General features: G+C 39.0%; 1 protein-coding gene across 3 annotated transcripts in view; it reads left to right on the forward strand.

Annotated features, from left to right (window-relative positions):
* The window catches only part of robo1 (roundabout, axon guidance receptor, homolog 1 (Drosophila)), a 269624-nt gene that overhangs the window by 20517 nt on the left and 226674 nt on the right, over window positions 1–22433 (forward strand). For 2 of the 3 annotated variants that reach the window (XM_058413415.1, XM_058413419.1), the window contains exons 2-3: window positions 2589–2738; window positions 19925–20034. In XM_058413415.1, coding sequence (XP_058269398.1) covers window positions 2659–2738; window positions 19925–20034 — 190 coding nt within the window. In that variant the 5' untranslated portion in view covers window positions 2589–2658. The remainder of the gene's footprint in view (window positions 1–2588; window positions 2739–19924; window positions 20035–22433) is intronic. The other variant, XM_058413416.1, reaches the window with a different exon arrangement.

Raw genomic sequence — 22433 nt, forward strand, 5'->3', positions numbered from 1 at the left:
TAGTAATAATAGTATAGAAGTAGTATGTGAGTAGCAGCATAAATATTACAGTAGTAGTACCATAGTACTAGAAATAGTAGTTGCATAGTACTGGTAGTGGTGATGATGATGGTAGTGATGATGAACCAGTAATAATAGGCATAGTATTAGTATAGTAGTAGTATGTGAGTAGTAGTAGTATAAATAGTACAGTTGTAGTACTATACTACTAGAAATAGTAGCACTACAGTAGTAGTATTATAGTAGTAACAGAGGTAGTAGTAGCAGTACTAGAAATAGTAGTAATAGTATAGTAGTAGTATGTGACTGTCAGCGTAAGTATTACAGTAGTAGTATTATAGTAATGTAGTAGTGCTATAGTAGCAGAAATATTAGTACAACAGGAGCATTATTATAGTAGTAGTATGGGAGAAGTATTGCAGTTATAGTAGTAGTAATAGCAGTACTATACTGTAGTGTCAGCACTAGTCATTAGTAGTACTAGTAGTAGTAGTAGTAGTAGTAGTAGTAATAGAAATACTAATACTGCAGTAATATTATTAAAGTACTAGTAGAAATATTACAGTAGTACTATAGTGCCATTACTAGTAATGGTAGTAGTAGTTGTAGAAATATTACAGTAGTCATAGCAGCACTATACTAACAGACCTAGTAATTGTAATAATAGTAGTAGTATTGGTATAGTAGTAGTAGTACTATAGTACTAGAAATAGTAGTACAACAGTAGTAGTTGTAGTAGTAGAAATATTACAGTAGTAGTAGTAGTAGTATAGTAACAGGCTTAGTTATAGTAGTAATAATAGCAGTAGCATTAGTACTAAAGTAGTAGTGTAACAGTAATAGTACAAGCATAGTAGTAGTCGAAATATCAAAGTAGTCATAGCAGCGCTATACTAACAGACCTAGTAATAGTAGTAATAATAGTAGGATTAGTATAGTAGTAGTAGTTGTACTGTAGTACTAGAAATAGTAGAACTACAGTAGTAGTGTTAGAGTTGTAGTTGTATTTGAAATATTATAGTAGTGACAGTACTAGTAATAGCAATACTAGTAGTATTATAGAAGTAGTAGTATAGTACTAGAAGTAGTAGTACAACAGTAGTAGTTGTAGTAGTAGACATACTACAGTAGTAGTAGTGAAACTATAGTAACCAGATTAGTTCTAGCAGTAATAATAGTAGTAGCATTAGCACAGTAGTAGTAGTGCTATAGTACTAGAAAAAGCAGTACTACCATAGTAGTATTACAGATGTACTATAGTGACAGTACTAGTAATAGTAATAATAAGAATAGTATGGGAGTAGTATTACAGAAGTTGTAGTAAAAGTATAAAATGGATTAGTTAAAGTAGTAATAATAGTAGCATTAGTACTAAAGTAGTAGTGTTACAGTGATAGTACAAGGATAGTAGTAGTAGTAGTAGTAGCTGAATTTAGTACACAAGGGTCTTATTTTGGCTTTTGATTCCTAGGAACTTTTTGAATAAATACTTAATTATTTGCTGTTGTTGATTGGCTTAATCAGAGGGTAATTTGTGTGAGGAATGTGTTCCACATAAATCTTCCATTATCTCCAATTAATCCATTCATGTAATTGAATAATTACTCTTTGCTGTCTGAGTCCTTGACCGTTAGTTGCAGGGTGACCAGGGAGGCCATCTTTATTTTCTTCTGTCCTGCACCTTCCCCGTGTGCTGCATCCTTCTCCGTCTCCCAGTCTCCCACTCGGTAATTGGGTATTTATCAGATTGTTGTGAAAGGTGCTCCAGCTGCCTATCTGACACAATTATCAGAGAAAAGCCCCGTCTCTCTGCCCCTCGGCCCCTTGGACGGACTTTAGCGGGAGACGGAGAAATGTTCAATGGAAAAAAGCTGGAAGGAGGTTAAAACGCTTAAAACGGCACTTGCACGCTCTTTGTCTGGGAAACGCTCCACTCATCATCGCATGCAAATCGATTCAGAGGACGCAATGCATAGGAAATAGGGCGTGATAAGAAGCGTTACAAAAAGAGTAGCTCACATCTGATCACGAGTCTAATCTCCTAAGAGAGAGAGAGAGAGAGAGACTTCCAGAAACAACATTACAAAGGAAGTGCAGATTATTTGTATGAGTTAAATAGTAAAGTATTAAATATATTAAAATATTTATTATACAAATTCTATCTCAATAGGCTTTTATAAGATTTTTTTATAATTATTTATTTATTTAAAAATACAAATTTAATACAAACTGAAAAGACTGAAAGGAGATTTTGATCTAAACATGACATTTAAAATCATTAATGATTCAATTAAATTAAATTTTTTATTTCGTTTTTCTATATTATATAATTTTTAATAAAAAAAATTTAAATGAAATATACAATTAAAATTTAATTAAATTAAAAATCTTACAAAATTATTTTTAAATATATTCAGGTTTGTTTTTCTCCATATTTTGATTTTATTTTCATTTTTATTTCAAGGTTGTGTATGTGAGAAATAAAATGTGATTGCATGGTTAAAGTTGCTGTAAAAGAGATTTAATCAACACCTTATGACCAATCAGAATCTAGAATTCACCAGCGCTGTGTGTTCCTTTGTGTGCAGATGAATCAGGGAGCAGAGCGGATATCAGGGACATCAGGGATGCCAGATCAGTAAGAATCATGCGGATGACATGGTCAGGGGCCTTCGACATCTTCATCCTCCTCCTCATCTCCAGGCTGGTGTGGTGTGTGGAGAGCTCCTTGGTTCCAGGTAAGAGTTGGTGCTTAAGCCAAGCAGAACATATCCAGGGTTCTAACACCCTTAAGTGTGTTAAACTGTCTGTTTGTGCGATCGACACCATTTACACACCACAGAACCCTAAAATTCCAAACTAAAGAGTAAAAAAACAAACAAAGTAATGACACCGCTACACTGTCTGGGCTTCTCCAAAATGAGTATTTATCTTCTGTTTGCGTTTACAACTGTGACGTCTGTTAGCTATGGCTCTATGCTAGCGCTATGCGCAAAATGTTCACATATGTACAGTGTAGGTCTACATAGTGCACATATACACAAGATCAAATGCTAACATAAAACTAGCATGGAGTGTATAATGTTTAAAAACTGGCACCAAGTAAGAACTCTAGCACCATGACGTATTATACAAAGATCCAGACTAGCCTAGAGTTAAGAATTGACCAGGTTGTGTTAGCAAAACGCACCAGATTAGCACAGGGCTAATAATAGCCTCATGCTTTTTTAGCTTCATTAGAAGTTCCAGACTAGCACAGTGCTAAGAATCAACAAAGTCAAAACTAGCATCACAATGTATTATACAAATTTCCAAATTAGCATTGGGCTAATAATAAATATAGCACAAAGCTAGCATCATGCTGTATTAGACAACGTTCCAGACTAGCACATGGCTAAGAATCAACAATTAGCATCATGCTGCATTAATAAAAACTACTAGCAGAGCAGGTGAATTCAAGTTCATTTAAACCTGTACATTCCTGCCCATGTACTGAAGCCTCCACCCCCTGAAACGGCCTTGTAGCTTTCACCTATCTAGGATGCTAATTAGAGTTAGCATGACATTGTCTGCTTAAAAGCAGAGTTACGGCTCTATAAATATGTGATTAAGTGTCTTGTTATTTTTTTGATTGATGGGACAATCAGAGCTTTATCCAGTCGTTTTGTAGCTAACATACACTAACACCAGCGACATCCTCTTCAATACTCCATCACAGAGTGAAAACCAGATTTTACTGTGGTTCTGGTGAATTTATTTAATTATTTTTAACATTCTGTATTGTTTTTATGTCACAGGAAATGATTTCAGATATATTTGTCCGAGCTGAAGGGCGGGGTAACGAGTGTAAATGTGAGCATCCTGTGTCTATAAAATGATTGACTTCCTAACCAGAGCAGGATTTTCCCAGCAGTTTTCCTCAGCCTTGTCGTACACGTCATACTAACTGGCTTCAATAATCACTCTCTATCATGTTCTATATATTTTCCAGGATATTTTAAAAAGTAAAACATTTGTAAAAATCGATTATTGCCCCTTTAACCTCTGATCTGATTCCTGGAGCGGTTTTCCGAGCGGGTTATGTTTCAGTTCACGGCAGTAGAATTGCTTATATTCTGAGCTGCTGCTGAGGAGTCAGTTTTATTATTATTATTTTTTCTTCCTGAAGAATTACAGCCACAGGGGGATTGTTGGTTATCAAAAACAAGACAGGAATTCAAGCAGGACTTCATTTGCGCTTGATAAACGGCTCCCTGCAGCACCACTAATCGGTGGTAATGTAAGCGCAGCGTGGCTCGTGAGCATTAGATCACACTTTTATTATAAGCCGCTGCTCGACACGTCAGAGTTCTGCGTGTGTTCGGAGATCGCCGGCTTCGGGCTGACGTGCTGAGACGAGACGAGACGTTTAGGGACGAGATGATAAAAAACACAAAAAAGTCGTCTGGTATTGAATATGCATGATTGTTAAGAAATGGGTCAGGCCACAGAGCCACAATTTCAACCTTTCAGCCAGATTTAAATTGAAAATATTTTATTTAAATATTATATATTAAAAAAAGTGCAGATATGGTAATGACGTTTCTACTTCATTTAATGTAGATTAAAAAAATTAGCATATAAAAATACACACAAATCTTGAAGATTAATCTGTTTAAAGATGGTAAAATAACATAAACACATGTACGTGTCATAAAACATATCAGAGCTTTTCACTCCGCTTTAATCCCAGGTTCTCGTCTCTCTAAACCCCGCTGTTAGAGAAACGTTTCACACATGTAACTAAGAAGTGTTATTATGAAACAGGGCTTTTTCCCCGGGGTTATGAAACTCTGGGCTCGACTTTTACAGTGTAAACTCCACATCACGGTGCTGAACCTGTACAGAGTGGAACCATGTTAGCGCTGTTAGAATATTATGGCTTGTTGCTTAGCAACAGGCATCCAATCAGAAACTGATTTAACTTTATATCAGGTGAAAACCAGGACGTAGCAAAAACGACTCTGTAGATAGAGTCAGGAGGCAAAACACTGAACATCAAGGAAGTGTGTGGTGTAGCGAGGAGGAAATATGTCACACTGAAAAATTAGTGGAAGTCGGATATCAACGAACGAACAAACGGCTGGTCGACTAAACGACAAACTTAAAAAGAGCAAAAAAGATGATAAAGCTGTGAAAGATAACAGAACCTGCTCGGGTGCAGAAGCACAGTCCTCACTGATAAAAGTGATAGCGTGAGATGAGCCGTTATTTAAAGTGGCCGCGTGCTGGATTTGTTGTTAATGCGTTAATATTCAAATGAGAAGAAGGTGAAGGTGGGGTTTAAGAATGTCAGATTATGAAGAGCCAGGATTCAGTGTTAACCCTGGAGAAAGTAGGAGCAGTGTGAAACCTTTAACTACATAAACCCAGGATTCTGTTTATGTGGAGTGCACTAGGACCCAGGGGAAATATTTCAGGTGTCAGAACCCTTTCTCTTGGCGTGTAGTGTGATGTTTGGATGTTTTTCTGATGTGTTTCTGTCACTCCGAGGTCCACATTTTCTCTCTAATTCACCTCAGACAGAATGACAGCTTTCGAAATCACCTCCTCTGTCAGGCGTTTATCTTTTATTACCTCTCTCTGTCTCGCTGTGTCTTGTTTTCTTCTTTCTTGTGCACAGAAACAATTTCCTTGTCTCTGCGTCGTGTTGTGTCATGTCCTGTCGTGTGTCTTGTCCTGTGGATGTGATGTTCTTTGTCAGCATGCAGGTAGAGGAGCTCTGTTTTAGCTCCCGTGTCGTGGTGTTGATGACTAGCACTCCACAAAGCAACACTAATGAAGCAGGGCAAGCCGGTCTCTGCTCCGCTTCCCTCGGCATGCTGGGACGCCATGTCACGTGTCACATGCACTGACCACGATAACGTGCTAGTGTGAGGCTGGAAATTAGAGTGAGGTACACGACACATTGGAACAATTCAGTGTGAATGTGATAAAATACTAAACATACTGCAGTTATATGTAATATAACATGTAAAAGGTGTCTGTGTTGCAGTTTTCTAGCGTGGTATAATCTCCACAAATAAGCCACGCCCACCTGTACGTTGACTTCAGCCCTGACACCAGAACAACAACTTTTTTTAAACAAGTTTATGTAGGAAAATGATCAATTCTGTCACTTTCTGATCAGTATTTTGTTAGTAAAGTCATGTAAACGAGTTGAGAATAAATACAGACGTGTTCGTGATGCACGTGATGCAGACGTACAGCCTGTTACTGGCAGGAAAAACGTACAGCCTGTTACTGGCTCGTCAGCTTTAGATCCACAGGCTGAGTCATTGGAGGAAATGTGCCAAATCTCGTTGTTGAGAATTTAACAAAGCAGTACAATAAAAGTGGCAGAGCAACACGTTAGCATCTATATCTATGTGTTCGAGATTTTCTTTAGGAATTCATCAAACCTCCACCAATCATGTGACGTTCTCCAGATCCTCCCTCTTTAGTTCCTAACAGTTTGACGTGCAAAAAGTCAAAAATAAATGTGTGACATCATGAATGAGGTAGCAGAGACCATCATGTCTCTGCTAAGGGATTCTAGCTAATACAGTTAGCATAATTTGCTAATATGCCATCGATGTACACCGATTACTGCGTTAATTAAGATGTATTTAATGTGTTAGCTTGAAAAGTTGTTTATAGCTACTACCCCTGGACAGGCCACGCCCACAAGAGTAACAAGCAACAAATTTCAAATATGTTTATTTTCTTTCACCTTTCCTACCGTTTAGCTCCTGACCAGTTTTTATGTGCTGTCTGATGAATATTCATTCAAGCCCCGCCCCCTTTTTTCACCTCAATGTTACCTACTGTGCCATGGTCATGGAAATATCGAGAATATTTAGTTAGCAGTTATTGCTGTATATCATTTTTCCGAGCTTTCTCCATCTCATTCCAGAGATTCCGACTCGCTCAGGATGCTGTGAGATTTCCAAATATCTTTGAGCTGAATTTCTGGTACAGTTTTGTGGAGACTGCAGATGTAGATGTGATTGGTGATTGTAATGTCTGATCTCACTGTGGTTTCTGTAGCTTTAACACTCCTGCTGTAGGTGATGAACCTCTTCTTCTGGGTCTCCTCTTCACCTGCTTCATCATTCAGACGTTGCTGACTCCAGCACTTACGTTTCCTCTCCTGGCCACGCTGAAGCATTCAGCTGGTGTCCTACATTCTGTGATTAAATATGCGCTTAATGCCACGCTATAAGAATATTGAATTACGCTGCAGTCACTGTGACCTTTCACAATATTAAAGAGGCTTTCTAACAGATGGAGCAGGGACACCGGGGCATCCTGCTGATGAGAGTTCTCCTCAGAGTTCCTCACTCACAGCAGTGGGCATCACACTGATCCCCACACTGATCACCAATGGGATCCCCACACTGCTGACCACACTGATCTCCACATTGCTCACTGATCTTCACACTGATCACCACACTGATCACTGATCACCACACTGATCACCACACTGCATACTTATCACCACACTGCTCACTGATCTTCACACTGATCACCACACTGATCACCACACTGCATACATATCACCACACTGATCACCACAATGATCACCACACTGCTCACTGATCACAACAATGATCATGACAGTGATCACCACAATGATCACTGATCGCCACACTGATCACCACACTGCTCAGCGATCACCACACTGATCACCACACTGCTCATTGATCATCACAATGATCACCACACTGCTCACCGATCATCACACTGATCACTGATCGCCACACTGATCACCACACTGCTCATTGATCATCACAATGATCACCACACTGCTCACCGATCATCACACTGATCACTGATCGCCACACTGATCACCACACTGCTCATTGATCATCACAATGATCACCACACTGCTCACCGATCATCACACTGATCACTGATCGCCACACTGATCACCACACTGCTCATTGATCATCACAATGATCACCACACTGCTCACCGATCATCACACTGATCACTGATCGCCACACTGATCACCACACTGCTCACCGATCATCACACTGATCACTGATCGCCACACTGATCACCACACTGCTCATTGATCATCACAATGATCACCACACTGCTCACCGATCATCACAATGATCACCACAATGATCATTAATTGCCACACTGATCACCACACTGCTCATCGATCATCACAAAGATCACCACACTGCTCACTGATCACCACACTGATCACTGATCGCCACACTGATCACCACACTGATCACTGATCATCACACTGATCACCACACTGCATTCTTATCACCACACTGATCACGACAATGATCACGACAATGATCACCACACTGATCACTAATCGACATACTGATCACCACACTGATCACTAATCGACATACTGATCACCACACTGATCACTGATTGCCACACTGATCACCGATCACCACAATGATCAACACACTGATCATTGATCACCACACTGATCACCACACTGATCATTGATCACCAAACTGATCACTATTTCTTCCTGCTGAAAAAGGGACATACTCAATTTCTCTGGTTTCACTGATGAACTATTTGGTGCACTCAGTGGGGGTGATTTTCATTTTCTGCAGTGGTGAAATATTTAATTTGAACACTTCATTATCACTGACTACTTTCCAAGATAAAGCCGAAGCTGTTTTGACTGCACTGGAATTTTTTTTGCCCCCTTTCCAGTTTCATTTCTGTAATCAGTTCATGTGTTTCTACTTAACGGTCATGGTCATGGTGGTGATGTGGTGATGATGGCAGTGGTGATGTTGTTGATGATGATGATGATGATGATGATGGCAGTGGTGGTGATGAAAATGATGATAATGATGATGGTTGTGATAGTGATGATGATAGTGTTGATGATGAGGATGATAGTGATGATGATAGTGTTGGTGATGATGATGATAGTGATGATGATAGTGTTGATGATGGTTATGATAGTGATGATGATAGTGTTGATGATGAGGATGATAGTGATGATGATGGTTATGATAGTGATGATGATAGTGTTGATGATGAGGATGATAGTGATGATGATAGTGTTGATGATGAGGATGATAGTGATGATGATAGTGTTGATGAGGATGATAGTGATGATGATAGTGTTGATGATGGTTATGATAGTGATGATGATAGTGTTGATGATGAGGATGATAGTGATGATGATAGTGTTGATGATGGTTATGATAGTGATGATGATAGTGTTGATGATGAGGATGATAGTGATGATGATAGTGTTGATGATGGTTATGATAGTGATGATGATAGTGTTGATGATGAGGATGATAGTGATGATGATAGTGTTGATGATGGTTATGATAGTGATGATGATAGTGTTGATGATGAGGATGATAGTGATGATGATAGTGTTGATGATGAGGATGATAGTGATGATGATAGTGTTGATGATGAGGATGATAGTGATGATGATAGTGTTGATGATGAGGATGATAGTGATGATGATAGTGTTGATGATGGTTATGATAGTGATGATGATAGTGTTGATGATGAGGATGATAGTGATGATGATAGTGTTGATGATGGTTATGATAGTGATGATGATAGTGTTGATGAGGATGATAGTGATGATAGTGTTGATGATGAGGATGATAGTGATGATGATAGTGTTGATGATGAGGATGATAGTGATGATGATAGTGTTGATGATGAGGATGATAGTGATGATGATAGTGTTGATGATGGTTATGATAGTGATGATGATAGTGTTGATGATGAGGATGATAGTGATGATGATAGTGTTGATGATGGTTATGATAGTGATGATGATAGTGTTGATGATGAGGATGATAGTGATGATGATAGTGTTGATGATGGTTATGATAGTGATGATGATAGTGTTGATGATGAGGATGATAGTGATGATGATAGTGTTGATGATGGTTATGATAGTGATGATGATAGTGTTGATGATGAGGATGATAGTGATGATGATAGTGTTGATGATGGTTATGATAGTGATGATGATAGTGTTGATGATGAGGATGATAGTGATGATGATAGTGTTGATGATGGTTATGATAGTGATGATGATAGTGTTGATGATGATGATGATAGTGATGATGATAGTGTTGATGATGGTTATGATAGTGATGATGATAGTGTTGATGATGAGGATGATAGTGATAATGATAGTGTTGATGATGATGATGATGATAGTGATGATGATAGTGTTGATGATGGTTATGATAGTGATGATGATAGTGTTGATGATGAGGATGATAGTGATGATGATAGTGTTGATGATGGTTATGATAGTGATGATGATAGTGTTGATGATGAGGATGATAGTGATAATGATAGTGTTGATGATGATGATGATAGTGATGATGATAGTGTTGATGATGAGGATGATAGTGATGATGATAGTGTTGATGAGGATGATAGTGATGATGATAGTGTTGATGATGAGGATGATAGTGATGATGATAGTGTTGATGATGGTTATGATAGTGATGATGATAGTGTTGATGATGGTTATGATAGTGATGATGATAGTGTTGATGATGAGGATGATAGTGATGATGATAGTGTTGATGATGGTTATGATAGTGATGATGATAGTGTTGATGATGAGGATGATAGTGATGATGATAGTGTTGATGATGAGGATGATAGTGATGATGATAGTGTTGATGATGGTTATGATAGTGATGATGATAGTGTTGATGAGGATGATAGTGATGATAGTGATGATGATAGTGTTGATGATGAGGATGATAGTGATGATGATAGTGTTGATGATGAGGATGATAGTGATGATGATAGTGTTGATGATGAGGATGATAGTGATGATGATAGTGTTGATGATGGTTATGATAGTGATGATGATAGTGTTGATGATGAGGATGATAGTGATGATGATAGTGTTGATGATGGTTATGATAGTGATGATGATAGTGTTGATGAGGATGATGATAGTGTTGATGATGGTTATGATAGTGATGATGATAGTGTTGATGATGGTTATGATAGTGATGATGATAGTGTTGATGATGAGGATGATAGTGATGATGATAGTGTTGATGATGAGGATGATAGTGATGATGATGAGGATGATAGTGATGATGATAGTGTTGATGATGAGGATGATAGTGATGATGATAGTGTTGATGATGAGGATGATAGTGATGATGATAGTGTTGATGATGAGGATGATAGTGATGATGATAGTGTTGATGATGGTTATGATAGTGATGATGATAGTGTTGATGATGAGGATGATAGTGATGATGATAGTGTTGATGATGGTTATGATAGTGATGATGATAGTGTTGATGAGGATGATAGTGATGATAGTGTTGATGATGAGGATGATAGTGATGATGATAGTGTTGATGATGAGGATGATAGTGATGATGATAGTGTTGATGATGGTTATGATAGTGATGATGATAGTGTTGATGAGGATGATGATAGTGTTGATGATGGTTATGATAGTGATGATGATAGTGTTGATGATGGTTATGATAGTGATGATGATAGTGTTGATGATGAGGATGATAGTGATAATGATAGTGTTGATGATGATGATGATGATAGTGATGATGATAGTGTTGATGATGAGGATGATAGTGATGATGATAGTGTTGATGAGGATGATGATAGTGTTGATGAGGATGATAGTGATGATGATAGTGTTGATGATGGTTATGATAGTGATGATGATAGTGTTGATGATGAGGATGATAGTGATAATGATAGTGTTGATGATGATGATGATAGTGATGATGATAGTGTTGATGATGAGGATGATAGTGATGATGATAGTGTTGATGAGGATGATAGTGATGATGATAGTGTTGATGATGAGGATGATAGTGATGATGATGAGGATGATAGTGATGATGATAGTGTTGATGATGGTTATGATAGTGATGATGATAGTGTTGATGAGGATGATGATAGTGTTGATGATGGTTATGATAGTGATGATGATAGTGTTGATGATGGTTATGATAGTGATGATGATAGTGTTGATGATGAGGATGATAGTGATAATGATAGTGTTGATGATGATGATGATGATAGTGATGATGATAGTGTTGATGATGAGGATGATAGTGATGATGATAGTGTTGATGAGGATGATGATAGTGTTGATGGTTATGATAGTGATGATGATAGTGTTGATGATGAGGATGATAGTGATGATGATAGTGTTGATGATGAGGATGATAGTGATGATGATAGTGTTGATGAGGATGATGATAGTGTTGATGGTTATGATAGTGATGATGATAGTGTTGATGATGGTTATGATAGTGATGATGATAGTGTTGATGATGAGGATGATAGTGATGATGATAGTGTTGATGATGAGGATGATAGTGATGATGATAGTGTTGATGAGGATGATGATAGTGTTGATGGTTATGATAGTGATGATGATAGTGTTGATGATGGTTATGATAGTGATGATGATAGTGTTGATGATGAGGATGATAGTGATGATGATAGTGTTGATGAGGATGATGATAGTGTTGATGGTTATGATAGTGATGATGATAGTGTTGATGGTTATGATAGTGATGATGATAGTGTTGATGATGAGGATGATAGTGATGATGATAGTGTTGATGAGGATGATAGTGATGATGATAGTGTTGATGATGAGGATGATGATGATGATGATGGCAGTGGTGGTGATGAAAATGATAATGATGATGGTTATGATAGTGATGCTGATAGTGTTGGTGATGGTTATGATAGTGATGATGATAGTGTTGATGATGAGGATGATAGTGATGATGATAGTGTTGGTGATGAGGATGATAGTGATGATAGTGTTGATGATGAGGATGATAGTGATGATGATAGTGTTGATGATGAGGATGATAGTGATGATGATAGTGTTGGTGATGAGGATGATAGTGATGATGATAGTGTTGATGATGAGGATGATAGTGATGATGATAGTGTTGGTGATGAGGATGATAGTGATGATAGTGTTGATGATGAGGATGATAGTGATGATGATAGTGTTGATGATGAGGATGATAGTGATGATGATAGTGTTGATGAGGATGATAGTGTTGATGATGATGATGAGGATGATAGTGATGATGTTGTTGATGATGATGATACGCAGAGGAATTTTAAATCTTTTTACTTTCTGATGTTAAATCATGTCACAGTTCTCTGAATGAATTTTGTCTCCAGTTTAATCTTTATTTTTATTTATTTCCTTCCAACCAAATCACTCAGGAGTAAACAATACACAACACTCCTAACACATCCTGTGCATTTATCTTAACTCTGTACTGTCCAACCAAATGACACGCAATCTTCACGGAGCAGGAAAGCTTTATCTTTCTTCATTTTTTTATCTCCTTCTCAGACGAGACGAGAGGAAAAACTGCTTGACGTAAGTGATGCTTGCTTTGGCCCTGGCCTCTCAGCACAAGCCATCATACATTACTCTGTAGAACACTCTGCAAATTGCTTTGTAATTGTGTTTGTGTGGAAAACAACAAGAAAATCGGCCATTTCAGCACTACATTTTCATTTTTTTCTCTCTCAAGGAGAGAGAGACGAGGAGCGCTTGAGGAAGAGGACGTGAATCCAGACCCGGTTATTATTAGAGAAAAAAAAATAACATGCTTCATTATGAATTAACTTGGAAATGTCAAGAGAGGATCCGCTGATATTGAGAGTGAATAATCCCGACGTGACTACTCATGGAATAAATATGTATATATACGCATCCATCCCTCCATTTTCTATACCTACCACTTTCTATTCCTAATTAGGGTCATGGGGATCTGCTGGAGCCTATCCCAGCACACACTGGGTGAAAGGCAGGGGTACACCCTGGACAGGTCACCAGTCCATCACAGGGCCACATATAGACAGACAACCACACACACACTCACACCTAGGTTCAATTTAGAATCACCAATCAACCTAATGTACATGTTTTTGGACTGTGGGAGGAAACCGGAGTATCAGGAGTAAGCCCACGCAGGCACGGGGAGAACATGCAAACATGCAAACAGCAAGGCCCCTGCCTGTTCGAACCCAGGACCTTCTTGCTATGAGGCAATAATAATATTATTGCCTCATATAATATTGTATATATATATATATATATACAATAATAATAATAATATTAAAAAGTCCTGAAGGCTTTTCCGGCTCTGAAGCTAGGTGCATTATCATTCGGCGGAAAGGCCTGAGCAAAGATAATCCTTCCTTCCATCTCTGCTTTTATATTTGGTCTTGATAACCTGGCTGTGTGGAGCGCCTGCAGTGTTTCAGTGTCCTGCAGCGTTTTTCACCTCCAGCAGCTGTTCAGAGGACGATTAATCGAAGTGGAATTCCTCCGTCTCATTACGTTTAATAACAAAAGAGCAATATTTATATATTCGGCTACTTTCCGGGTTCTGGATGTGATGCGCATAACAAAATGGCCAGGAAACTGATGGAACGTTATAGAAAATATGGATTTATACCACAGTGCTGATGAATAATTCTATATAATAGCAGCTCTGACATTAGGGAAGAGTTATATTAATGCACTCATTATGATAATGTTACTATAGCAACACCTGGTTGGCAGGGACTTGTTCAGAGGAATAAACTGATTCGATTGTTAATATGGTGAAGCCTTCTGTACAGTGGGTTAGGGAAGGAGTCTCCAGTTTCAGAGCTTTGTAACAGTCTGTTTCTGATCAGATGCGTTTTAGAAAAAGATCTGAGGGCAAAAAGACTTTATTATCACCACACTTACATTACAGCACAGTGGAATTCTTTTCTTCACGTATCCCAGCTGAGGAAGTTGGGGTCAGAGCGCAGGGGCAGCTATGATACAGCGCCCCTTGAGCAGAGAGGGTTAAGGGCCTTGGTCAATTGCGCAACAGTAGAGCTTTGTGGTGCTGGGGCTTGAACCCCGACCTTCCAATCAACAACCCAGAACCTTAACCACTTGAACCACCACTGCACAAAAGTGTTTTCGCATATCCCAGCTTTTTATCAAGCTGGGGTTAGAGTGCAGAGTCAGCCATAGTGCAGTGCCCCTGGAGCAGGTGGGGTTAAGGGCCTTGCTCAAGGGCCCATAGTTTAAAGGCTTGAAACCTGACCTTCTGATCAGTGACCCGATGCCTTGACCACTGAGCCATCACGTTTCTTGAGCTTATTAACTTGAAAGTGCAATTAAGACTGGCTGGAGAGTACCAATAACTGGGAATACCTCAGCATACCAATGTTCTCCCTTACGAATATTCACCTTAAGAATTGAAATTTTGCAAGAAATTTGCATTGGCATACAAAACATTTTCGGGATACGAACGAACCGAACACTTGCTAAGTTGGGCGTACGTCTGGGAGCCGTTCAAAACTTTTCATTTGTTTCACAATACAAATTTTCACCATAAGAACTCACCTCCAGAATGAATTAAATTCCTATGCTGTATGTCTATGTAGCTGCTAAAACGTAAGAACAGGAAGAAAGGATTTTTAAAAAAGAAGAATAAAACAATGTCATTAATGGACATTGATAATTTTCCTAGAACTGTATGTTTTATTCCTTTAACACACACACACACACATGGTTACATTATCACACACTCTTGTACGTTACTGAAGAGCAACGGAGGACGAAGGCGGCTGAAGATCCATTAAATTTGAAAGTGCTGACAGCACAAACAAACATTTAGCGCCCACACAGCCACGTTATCCAGGGGAAATCCTAATAACTCTGCTCATAGGCTTGATGAAAATGTGCACCATCTGCATTCTCCATCACTAATGAGTGAAGAAGTGAGGAAAAGTTTACACACTAACTTACATGCTATTACACCTTAGACACTCAGCCATGTCATTAGAGTCTGTGTTTAAATGTAACACTGTGTGCTGCCGTGTGCCAACATTACGATTTCTGACGTCTCTTATCGAGTCATTACGCAGATTTACGTTCCTGACGATCGACTGCTTTAACACACTTCAATCCCAACAATACACACTCAGCACACAGCAGTAGAGTGGCTCTTAGCCGTGTTAGCTAGCTTAAACCTTTTTTTCTAATGATCTAACACACCAGGATCTTTCACCCAAGAACCTCTATATATACTGTATATACACTATATTGCCAAAAGTTTTGGGATGCCTTTACATGCACATAAATGAGTTGGCCTGCCCTTTGCAGCTATAACAGCTTCAACAAATCTGGGAAGGCTTTCAGTGGTTCAGCTAGTGCTCAGTGTTTCAGTTAGCGGTCAGTGTTTCAGTTAGCGGTCAGTGTTTCAGCTAGCGGTCAGTGTTTCAGCTAGTGCTCAGTGTTTCAGTTAGCGGTCAGTGTTTCAGCTAGCGGTCAGTGTTTCAGCTAGTGCTCAGTGTTTCAGTTAGCGGTCAGTGTTTCAGCTAGCGGTCAGTGTTTCAGCTAGTGCTCAGTGTTTCAGTTAGCAGTCAGTGTTTCAGCTAGTGCTCAGTGTTTCAGCTAGCGGTCAGTGTTTCAGCTAGCGGTCAGTGTTTCAGCTAGCAGTCATTCTGGCGTAATTTTTTTTCCTCTGCTACATCTGTCATGTTTGCTCTGAGTTTCTTACATCACTTTGAGATCATCATTAACATCATCATCTTCATCTTGATTACAGTGTGAAGTTTCCATTATGTCTGGATGTTATTATCAGGAGGAACTTCAGACAGGTTTCAGAGCTTCACAGGCGGAGATAAAGGCGTGTGAATGTGGAGGTATTTATCGCGGCTTTTCGAGCGCCTGAGTTCCTCCTGCTCTTCACTCCCGCACTGTAATGGAGATGATCCTCAGCTCACTCATCTGTCGCTCTCCAGAAGAGATGTGATTTCAGTCCTTTCATTTGTCAATCAGCGCTCCGGTGAGTCCGGACTCATCAGCGCTCCGATGCTCTCCCACCCCTCCCCCGAGGCCATACACCACTTTGCATGAGAATGAGGAAACTCTCAAACCAGTGACACTTGAGTTTTTTTTTTCTCTGTAATAACTCTGAGGGTTTGTGTTTTGTGTCTGACATGAAGTTTTCAGCTAGCTAGCGGTTCCACTAGGAGTTAGTTGGCTAGGAATTTCACTAGCAGCTGGTTCGCTAGCAGATTCACTAGCAGTTAGTTAGCTAGCAGGTTCACTAGCACTTATTTAGCTAGCGGTTCCACTAGCACTTATTTAGTTATTGGTTTTAGCAGCAGTTAGTTATCTAGCAGGTTCACTAGCACTTATTTAGCTAGCGGTTCCACTAGCACCTATTTGGTTAACGGTTTTACCAGCAGTTAGTTAGCTAGCAGCTTCACTAACAGTTAGTTAGCTAGCAATTTCACTAGCACTTATTCAGCTAGTGGTTCCACTACCATTTAGTTAGCTAATGGTTTTACCAGCAGTTATTTAGCTAGCAGCTTCACTGTATTGACTCAGAGGGTTTGTGTTTTGCATCTCGGCCTCATCTTCTTCCTCTTCATCCACTCTCGCTCGCAGGTCAAACGCTCAGGACGAGTATCTGGAAAAGAGCGAGTCGCAATTTGTAAAGAAGAGTAAAGACCTGGGGGTGGGTGGATTGGTTACATAAGAAAGTTGAGCGGAAGGTGCAAAACAATTATTCATTACTTAACTAAAGACTTGTTATATTTTTATCTGTTTATAGCTACGCTTAAAATGGTTGAGCCTTAGATTATGTAGAATGTAAACATTATGAGCTGTTACTATACAAACAATGATGTATTTTAAGACAATTGCATTTATAATAATAATAGTAATAATAATAATAATAATAGTAATAATAATAATAATAATAATAATAATTGTAAAATAATAATAATAAGAAGAAGAAAAAGAAGAACTTTCTGACCAATCAGAATCCAGAGTTAGAGAAAGAAAAAATCCCTGTGAAATTCTGTCAAAAATAAAAAATTGAAAAAAGGAAAATAAAATTATTTAGAATGACAGGAAAAATTGTATCTTTCACTGCGGGAGAGTAAAAATAGCAAATAAATTATTTATTAATTAATCATTTAACTACTTCATTATTTCATTAATTACTTAATTAAATTAAAAATAAATAAAGGTTGGTATGTTTTGCTGTTGGAAAAATAGCAATGGGATATATATTTAAAAAAAAAAAATTACTCATATGCTTAATTGTAAAGACAATTCGTTTAGTAATGAAATAATTCATTTTAAAACTGGGCTGATTAATTAGAAATAAAAGGTGTCTATTTTCTCTTGCTTTAAAACAACGTTGTTTTTTTTCTTTTTCCTTCATCTTTAATCTCCGTCTTGACGTCGTTCAATCGGGTTAATGAAGGCGTCTAATTCTGCTGATGCATTTTAAACAATATAAATCAGCCATGTAGCTCCACATTCTGTAAGCTCTGCACAATCAGAGCCATTAACACACACACACACACAGAGATTGGTGATGTTTCTTTCTGGCGTGGAATCTGAACAGCTTTTAGGAAATGAAACACAGGCTGAATATCAGTGGGCTTTATCTGTGTCAGAGCTGCCGCCCGGATCTCCTCCTTATCTCCATCACCGCCGCTGTCGTCTCTCTGCTTGCTGCACATCACCCGATGAGCTTTCTGGGACTTTTTAATTAATTTATTTATTTTTTAATTCATTTTCTTTAACATTCTAAGAGCAGCTGTAATAAAATATGAGAGTTAAAAATAGATCAGAGAGTTTTTATTCTAGATAAAGCCTCAGTTCTGTGCATGTTACAAAATAATTAACTGCATGAAATCGTCCTTATTTTAATATATAAAAGTTTCTAGCAAGCTGCTAAATGCTTCTGTTTTAACAGTTTCTGATTTTATATCGCAATCATGTTGAAAACAATCTTCTGGCTTCTTCCCACCCTGAGGACATCTGGTTAGTCGTTTTATTGCCATTTTATTGATGTAAAAATAAGAATAAATTATTCATGAGCTTTCATTAAAGACTGATTTATTCGTCACAGATTCTCGCTCTGGTGTGAAGAGAATACCAGCTGTAAATCTTTACAGTGTGGTTAATCACCCAGGATCTTTCTACTCATTCATAAAAAAGAGAAAATAATAATAACCTGCTCCTTCTGGAAAACTCAGCCCAGTAAAAGCACCCTCAACTCAGTAAAAGCATTACTCGGCCACGCCCACTTCACTGTGTGTTATTACATTCAGTTATAAGAGCATTATTGAGGAGGTTCTGGGGTTCAGTCGGTGTTCCAGGTCACTTCAGTGGGGTTGAGTCGGAGTGCAGGACACTTCCACTTTTCTTCCGACCTTTAACCTCTACACCACATCTTCACAGAACTCAGCACATTGTGTGCTTCAGACTCAGAGGATGTGGATGTGATGGTCAGGGTTGCACAAACTTTTGCCTTCACACCTTAGCGCCTAAACCGTCTGATTCTCAAGCTCAACTTGTCTCAACTTCACACAGTCTCTTATTCGTCACCATTTAAGCACCAGGTTGATCAGACCTACTCGTTCGAGGAATCTGTCTAAGTAAGCGAATCTGATCGAATCATTTAACTCAAATGACTCGATTCACTGATGCAAATGACACACCAGTAATCTTCCTCCAGGAACACAGCATTCAGTCAGATTCCAGAGCCACTCAAGCAGATAATCCATACCGCTGGTGGCCTCATCTTCCTGGATGATCCTGCGCTGTGAGGTGTGTGTGTGTGTGTGTGTGTCGGTTAAAGTCCATATAAACATTGAACATTCTGCAAATGCTTCTGATATTTATGTATGATTTCACATTCATAGAAAGAGCAAAGCGCATTTCTTTGGGGAAAATTCTAGAATATGAAATGTTCCGTAAGGTTTCAGAGAAAAAGTGAGTTCTAGAAATTCACTTTTAACTGTGGACATTGTCACAAAGCAGCTTTACAGACGTATATTAATTCTGGATATACTTTTTCAGTGTGTCTTTAATGAGTGAGCTGGTGAAGGTGTTTTGGAAAAACTCCCTGAGACATCATGAGGAAGCACTGGGACAGTTCCCTGCCAGACCACCAGAGGGGGTGCTTGCAGGTGATTCATCATAGCCTGCTTTGGTGTGTGTGTGTATTCCCAACGTTTTTTGTTCCATGCCCCACCTATTGTTCTGATTTGTTCGGCCTTTTGTCCCCTGTTCCCTATTAGCCTTAATGTCCTGGCCTATATATACCTTTTGTACCTGTCTTTGTCAGTCATTTGTTTGTCTGTCTGTCTGTCTGCCTGTCTGTCCATCCATCCATTCGTTTATTTGCTTGTTTGTTCAGGCGCTGTCTTGTCATAGTTCCATAGTTGTCATTGTTCCATGCTCACGTTATGTTTGGTAATCATGTTTATTTGCCTCATGTCTTGTGTTAAAGTAGCGTTTTATGTTATTCCTGCGTATGGGTCTGTTATACTGCGTGCGGGAGCTCGTGGCTACCACGGAGATCCGGGTTCGTTCCCCGCGTTGGGCGGGGTCTCCCGGCTGTTACAATGAGAAAGAAACCTTCAAAGAAACCAGAACTCACTGGATGGTGTGATTATAAATCAGTCCTCCTCTACAACTGTGTACTATATGGACAAAAAATGCAATCAGGAAGTCTGTCTTGATGATGCTATGGAGAACTGATGACTGATGGAGACTGGAGAAATGAGAACAAGAGCAATGAACCTCACAAGATGGAAACTGAGGAAAAAAATAATCATCTGTTCTGTTTACAATACAGAGTACACAGTCGTGACCTGCTCAGTGTTTAATGTTTAAAATGTAAACATCACCAGGCTCCCATTAAACACACTCGGGTCCCGGGACACAGCCGTCGATGACACCGTCTGGTTAATAAGCCTCATTTATGACTCCGCCTCCGCCACTAAAACACACCGACGAGGCACTAATGAGGGATGGTGGCGTTAGCGATGTCTAGCGTTCATCTCAATTTCTACACATAAAACCACAATCCCAGCTCCTCTCATGACGAACGCGACACAATTATCGTCCAAGTGAGAGACTGCTGATGAAGTGTAGCGTGAAGTGAACGTCGAGCACCTGGAAAAACGTGTCTGATTTCACGTAGAGATCTGCGTTCAGGCTCTGACACGGTCCGTAACGTGACAGGAGTGTCAGGATGACATTGCCGTGAGGGGTAAAGTGCTGATGGGTACAAAACGGAGCTGATAGCCGTCTGGCTCTGTGCCCAGCTCAAGGATGAGGGAAGGACACAGATATTTCTGGCAGCTCAGGGAAGCGCAAAAGGGTTAAACATCACAGAGGTGAAAGGTCATTATGTTCAGCGTGAACTTGCATCGCCGTGTGAATTTATAATTGACTCTGAGCTTCGTTTTGATTTTGGTGCCAACTATCAGCAATGAATCCTAGATTCTGATTGGTCAGAAGGAGCTGGCAACAGTGCGGCTACAGATACGTTATAGTTTCTATAGTAACGGCTTGTTCAAATGGGTTAAAAAAAACTGGCAGTCGTTGTTAAAGTGTCGAGAGTCAATTCTCCCAATATGAACAGATCAGTGCTTAAAATATCAAATCAAAATTTATTCAGGTAATATTCAGCTGGTCAGGGAATCAGTGAATCGTCTCAGTTGTTAATCGCCTGACTGAGTGTACTATTCAGCAAGTCATTGTTTGAGTCAGTGAATCCTTTTAGTTATGAATCTCGTAACTGAGATTGGCTCTTTTCTTGTGACTCTTTCTGACTTTCAGCCATAAAGCTTGTGAATAGGATTCACTCTCTCTCATTCAGCGAGTCAGTGTTTGAGTCAGTGAATCTTTTCAGTCTTGAATCTTGTAAATGAGATTTGCCCTTGTTTAGTGAGTCACTTTTTATTTCAGTGAATCGTTTTAGTTATGAATCTTATGACTGAGATTTACTCCTTTCTTGTTTGGTGAGTTAGTTTTTGATTTAGTGAATCATTTCTTGTGACTGAGATTCGCTGTTTTCTTGTTTGGCGAGTCAGTGAACCTTTTCAGTCTTGAATCTTGTAAATGAGATTTGCACTTTTTGTGTCAGTGAATCTTTTTAGTTATAAATCTTGTGACTGAGATTCTTGTCAGTGAATCCTTTCAGTCTTGAATCATTTAAATTACATTCGCTGTTTCATTGTTCTTCAAGTCAGTGTTTGAGTCAGTGAATCCTTTTAGTTAGATTCACTCCGTTCTTATTTGGTGAATCTGTGTTTAATTCAGTGAATCATTTCATCTTATGGCTGAGATTCGCTACTTTCTTGTTCAGCAAGTCAGTGTTTGATTCAGTGAGTCCTTTCAGCCATTAATCTTGTGACTGAGATTCGCTGTTTTCTTGTTTGGCAGAGTGTTTGATTCAGTGAATCATAGGTCATGGCTGAAAATTGCTCATCTCCTGGACAGTGAATCGGTTGAGTCAGGGGTTTATCTGGTCTGTTTGTTAAAGGCGGCATGATCAGACTGAACATTTTAAGCAAAC

The sequence above is a fragment of the Hemibagrus wyckioides genome, linkage group LG17, assembly GCF_019097595.1.
Source record: "Hemibagrus wyckioides isolate EC202008001 linkage group LG17, SWU_Hwy_1.0, whole genome shotgun sequence".
NCBI classification, from domain to species: Eukaryota; Metazoa; Chordata; class Actinopteri; order Siluriformes; family Bagridae; genus Hemibagrus; species Hemibagrus wyckioides.